The sequence below is a fragment of the Crinia signifera genome, chromosome 4, assembly GCF_055691185.1.
Source record: "Crinia signifera chromosome 4, ASM5569118v1, whole genome shotgun sequence".
In the NCBI taxonomy this organism is placed as follows: Eukaryota; Metazoa; Chordata; class Amphibia; order Anura; family Myobatrachidae; genus Crinia; species Crinia signifera.
The window spans coordinates 70,114,364-70,119,582 of record NC_139220.1 but is presented as its reverse complement, the minus strand read 5'-3'; the positions used below and the strand labels follow the sequence as shown (position 1 = coordinate 70,119,582).

The following is a 5,219-nucleotide window of genomic DNA, read 5'->3' as shown; positions in this document are numbered from 1 at the left end:
AATTCCCTTATTCAGATCTGATTGTTTGATTGTTGAGTGTTTTGGAAATGCCATCTAAATTTTGGATTAAAAATAATGCAGTCAGCATTTACCCTGCACAGAAACAAAACACCAATATAAATCTATACATGTTACATATGCCCCAACGGCAATGCACATGCTTTTACCCATTTTTGGGAAAATATTGTACTTTGATCAGATCTGAATAAGGCCCTAAATGTGCTCACATTGATATTTCTAAAAATATATATATTTTTTTTAAATACAACAAAAAAAAAAAGTTATAGGAAGTAAATCAAACTTACCCAATGTGTCATCCTTTGATAGCCCTATGCCAGCCTCCTCATTGTCTTCTCTTCCCAGGCCGGACCCTTGCACGCTTCTGTGCCGACGTCTTCACTTCTTCCTCCTGGATGGTCTTGGCTTGAAGGATGCAACCCCCCCCCAACAAAATATAAGTTATTTATGGGCACTATAGTCTCTTGTTTCAAAATTTGTCCCTGTTACCATCTCCTTTTACCTTTCCCTAACTCCCCCTTTCCTACAAAAAGTTTACCCTCTTTGCTTGTGTGTTGATGCAAGAAACTTACCTGATTCAGCTCCCTTGATAGCCCTATGCCAGCCTCCTCATTGTCTTCTCTTCCCAGGCTGGACCCTTGCACGCTTCTGTGCCGACGTCTTCTCCTGTTCCGTCTGAATTTGTTGTGATGGACGTGAAGCAAAAGGAAAAAACAAACAAAAGGTAAGTTCATATCTACTCCTGCCAGGTTCTCTTCTACCTCAGACCCTCTATACTTGCCAAGCCCCCTATCCTACAAAAAGTGTACCCGCTTTGCTTGTGTGTTGATGCAAGAAACTTACCTGATTCAGCCCCCTTGATAGCCCTATGCCAGCCTCCTCATTGTCTTCTCTTCCCAGGCTGGACCCTTGCACGCTTCTGTGCCGACGTCTTCACTTCTTCCTCCTGGATGGTCTTGGTTTGAAGAATGCAACCACCCCCCAACAAAATATAAGTTATTTATGGGCACTATAGTCTCTTGTTTCAAAATTTGTCCCTGTTACCATCTCCTTTTACCTTTCCCTAACTCCCCCTTTCCTACAAAAAGTGTACCCTCTCTGCTTGTGTGTTGATGCAAGAAACTTACCTGATTCAGCTCCCTTGATAGCCCTATGCCAGCCTCCTCATTGTCTTCTCTTCCCAGGCTGGACCCTTGCACGCTTCTGTGCCGACGTCTTCTCCTGTTCCGTCTGGATTTGTCGTGATGGAAGTGAAGCAAAAGGGAAAAAAAAAAAAAAAAGGCAAGTTCATATCTACTCCTGCCAGGTTCTCTTCTACCTCTGACCCTCTATACTTGCCAAGCCCCCTTTCCTACAAAAAGTGTACCCGCTTTGCTTGTGTGTTGATGCAAGAAACTTTCCTGATTCAGCTCCCTTGATAGCCCTATGCCAGCCTCCTCATTGTCTTCTCTTCCCAGGCTGGACCCTTGCATGCTTCTGTGCCGACGTCTTCACTTCTTCCTCCTGGATGGTCTTGGTTTGAAGGATGCAACCCCCCCCAACAAAATATAAGTTATTTATGGGCACTATAGTCTCTTGTTTCAAAATTTGTCCCTGTTACCATCTCCTTTTACCTTTCCCTAACTCCCCCTTTCCTACAAAAAGTGTAAGAAACTTACCTGATTCTTTCTTGCCCTGCGAAGAAAGCATGAGGCAACTTACCCTCTGCCGCAGCACTGGAAAGCCTTATGACAGCCCGTCTTCTCTTTGCAGACTGGATCCCTTGATGCTTGACGAATCTTCAGTGTGGCAGAGGTGCAGAGCCTTCTTGAACGTTATTCCTGAAAGAAAGTGTGAGTTATTGACAAAGATTTCAACCCTCTGCTATCTTCCCCTACATCACTCTTGCCCTGCGAAAGAAAGCATGAGGCAACTTACCCTCTGCCGCAGCACTGGAAAGCCTTATGACAGCCCGTCTTCTCTTTGCAGACTGGACCCCTTGATGCTTGACGAATCTTCAGTGTGGCAGAGGTGCAGAGCCTTCTTGAACTTTATTCCTGAAAGAAAGTGTGAGTTATTGACAAAGATTTCAACCCTCTCCTATCTTCCCCTACATCACTCTTGCCCTGCGAAGAAAGCATGAGGCAACTAACCCTCTGCCGCAGCACTGGAAAGCCTTATGACAACCCGTCTTCTCTTTGCAGACTGGACCCCTTGATGCTTGACAGTGTGGCAGCCTTCTGTTCTAGAGCCTTGATGGAAAACAAAGTTATTTTCTAATGGAAATAAAATTATCATGCATAAGCATTATTCAACAGATTGATTTACCCTACAAAAGGAAGTAAATGAAAAATAAAATAAAAATTACCTTTAGGTTAAGCTCTGTCCTCTTTTTCAGGGTCCACCTTTTGGGCTCTGCCCTCTTGGTCCACCTGTTGGGCTCTGCCCTCTTGGTGCACCTTTTGGGCTCTGCCCTCTTGGTCCACCTTTGGGGCTCTGCCCTCTTGGTCCACCTTTGGGGCTCTGCCCTCTCGGTCCACCTTTGGGGCTCTGCCCTCTCGGTCCACCTTTGGGGCTCTGCCCTCTTGGTCCACCTTTGGGGCTCTGCCCTCTTGGTCCACCTTTGGGGCTCTGCCCGGCTTCACCTCCTTTGGTGCTCTGCCCGGCTTCACCTCCTTTGGGGCTCTGCCCGTCTTCACCTCCTTTGGTGCTCTGCCCGGCTTCACCTCCTTTGGAGCTCTGCCCGCCTTCACCTCCTTTGGGGCTCTGCCCGGCTTCACCTCCTTTGGGGCTCTGACCACCTTGACCTTTGGCGCCTGCTCCTTCGTCTGTGCTGTCTCTTTCTTGCCATGCACCACTCTCCAAGCAAGCTCCTCCTGTGCACTGCCAGCCTTTGTCTTTTTTTCTCTTCCTGCCTTGACCTCCTTTGTGGCTTTGACCACCTTTTCCTTTGTTCCTCTGACAACCTGCTGCTCCTTACTTCCTGTGGCCACATGCTGCTGCTTTGAACTTGCCCGGATTTGTTGTGCTGTCGTCAACATCTCTGTCAGGCACATGCTCGCCTGTGTCTCCTGTTGTGCCGTGTCTGTCTGCTCCTTCTGCTGGCCTTTGTTCTGGTTTTCGTGAACTACTCTCCAAGCATTCTCCTCCTTGGCTCTGTCAGCCTTCTCCTTTGCCATTCTTGCAGCAATGACCTCCTTTGTGGCTCTGACAACCTTGTCCTTTGGTCCTCTGACCACCTGCTGCTCCTCACTTCCTGTGGCCACATGCTGCTGCTGCTGTTCTTTTTCCCGTTTTTGCTGTGCTGTCATCCACATCTCCATCAGGCACATGCTCGCCTGCGTCTCCTGTTGGCCCATGTCCGCCTGCTCCTTCTGCTGGGCTATGGCTGCCTCTCTCTCTCTTTGTACTCTCTCCTCATTTTCCTTCGCTGCTCTGTTCCACATTTCTTCTGTTAATGGATCCATCTTCTCCTTCTCTGCTCTGGCCCGCTCATTCTCCTTGGCTCTGACCAGCTCCGCCTCCTTGGCTCTGGCACGCTCAGCCTCTTCGGCTCTGGCACGATCATACTCCTGTTGTGCTCTTTGGAGCCACTCCTCCTCCGCTACATCTTGCCGTACCAGTTCAAGTGCTCTATCCCAAACACAGGGGTCATGTGTTAGGGACTGCATCAACTGTCCTTGTGGTCTAGCCTGCTCCATTTGATCCTGTCTTTGATGGCTTCTTTGGTATGCCCTTTCGGCTTCCTCTTGTCGAGCATACCAATCAGGATCAATCAATGATGTTGATGTTGAAGTTTGTCGGAGTCCATGAACTTGTGCGGCTGAAGATCTTTCTTCTGTCATCAGCTGAAGGCTTGTACAGATCATGCTGCTATTGGCATTGCACTGCTGCTGCCACATAAGCATGCACTGTAGAATCTGTTGCATGTGTTGCCATTGCACTGAATGGTTGGCCTGGAAGTCAGTCAGTTGTGTACTCATTTGTTGCAGAGTCACCTGTCCTTCCCGCTCTTGGTTCTGTGTTGTGGTCATGTCATCAATCTTCTGCTGCATTGTCTGTAAATGTCCAACCAGAGATACATTTGATGCCACAAGTTCATCGTAGTATCGACCAATCGATAACATTGCCTCTGTTTGTTGACTGATGGTTGCATTCATCTGATTGATGCTCTGTTCCATCTTGTCAAAACGACTCGCATTCTTTTCAGCATCTTCAGCTCTTCTTTCCTCCAAGTGCCTCCAAGCCTCCAGAATGGCAGTTTGCTGTGAATCTATAATACAAAATTTATTTTTAGTTTTATGTAATATAAATTTTTCCATCAAACATATTTACAAATTTCAATTCTAACCTTGTTGTGCAGATTCCGGTATTTGAGGTGGAACATGCTGGTCCTCAAGAGGATGGCTCCGTGTTGCAGCTTCTTGTTGCATTGTAACGTCTTGTAACGATGTCTGAAGCAGAGGGACACTTTCGATTTCCTCCATTGGTGTTGCTATAATTGAAAAATACCAAAATAATTTGATAATGGTTTTAGAAATATTTGTACTGAAAAGGTTAATTTGTTTTTGACCATGGCTTACCAGGCAGCTCAACTGTTGCTGCTGTGGTTTCTTTCTGAAATGCTCCAAAAGAAACCCTTCTCTTGACCTTTTCAACAGCATCTGTAATATTCAAACATAAACTAATGGTACGTCCGTAATTTTTAAAGTACAACGTTTATTAAAAATGACATTCCTCACCTGTGTGTGATGTTTTTGACGTGATCTGCGACGTGATTTCCTTTGCTGTCTTTGAATCCATTGGTGATGCTTATAAAAAAAAAAAGGTAATCATTACCGACTATTTGTTATTATTTAAGTAATAAGCACTAATATTTCAGCTCTTTCAAATGGTACTTCCTAAATGAAAATGTTAGTACTACATAAATTAACAATTGCATTCCTCACTTGTGTGTAAAGTTTTCGACTTCTTCCGCGGCGTGATCTCCTTTTCCGTCTTCGGATCTTCAGGAGTTGAAACAGCTGGTGATCCTTATTGGAAAAAAAGGTAAACAGTACTTAAACAACAACAACTATTCTATAATAAGCACTAATATTTCAGCTCTTTCAAATATTACTTCCTAAATGAAAATGTTAGTACTACATAAATTAACAATTGCATTCCTCACTTGTGTGTGAAGTTTTCGACTTCTTCCGCGGCGTGATCTCCTTTTCCGTCTT

The 5,219-nt window shown here is 45.5% G+C and overlaps 1 protein-coding gene and 2 long non-coding RNA genes across 3 annotated transcripts; 1 reads left to right on the top strand and 2 right to left on the bottom strand.

Annotated features, from left to right (window-relative positions):
* Positions 1-316: 316 nt before the first annotated feature.
* LOC146072339 (uncharacterized) lies at positions 317-972 on the bottom strand. Its single transcript, XR_014473071.1, has 3 exons — positions 862-972; positions 591-684; positions 317-423 (listed from the first exon to the last, which is right to left on the bottom strand). It is a non-coding gene; the product is annotated as an uncharacterized LOC146072339 (long non-coding RNA).
* Positions 973-1,778: 806 nt separating this feature from the next.
* Positions 1,779-4,765, top strand: LOC146072338 (uncharacterized). Its single transcript, XR_014473070.1, has 3 exons — positions 1,779-1,850; positions 1,987-2,066; positions 4,361-4,765. It is a non-coding gene; the product is annotated as an uncharacterized LOC146072338 (long non-coding RNA).
* LOC146072337 (uncharacterized) lies at positions 2,208-4,665 on the bottom strand. Its single transcript, XM_083179623.1, has 3 exons — positions 4,581-4,665; positions 2,366-4,492; positions 2,208-2,249 (listed from the first exon to the last, which is right to left on the bottom strand). Exon 2 carries the CDS (start codon positions 4,317-4,319, stop codon positions 2,373-2,375), a length of 1,947 nt encoding a protein of 648 aa, XP_083035749.1. The 5' UTR covers positions 4,320-4,492; positions 4,581-4,665; the 3' UTR covers positions 2,208-2,249; positions 2,366-2,372.
* Positions 4,766-5,219: the final 454 nt, after the last annotated feature.

What these genes read in the sequence shown, in the direction of transcription:
- LOC146072337 (XM_083179623.1), bottom strand. Translation starts at nt 4,319, where the DNA reads ATGGAAAAATTTATATTACATAAAACTAAAAATAAATTTTGTATTATA.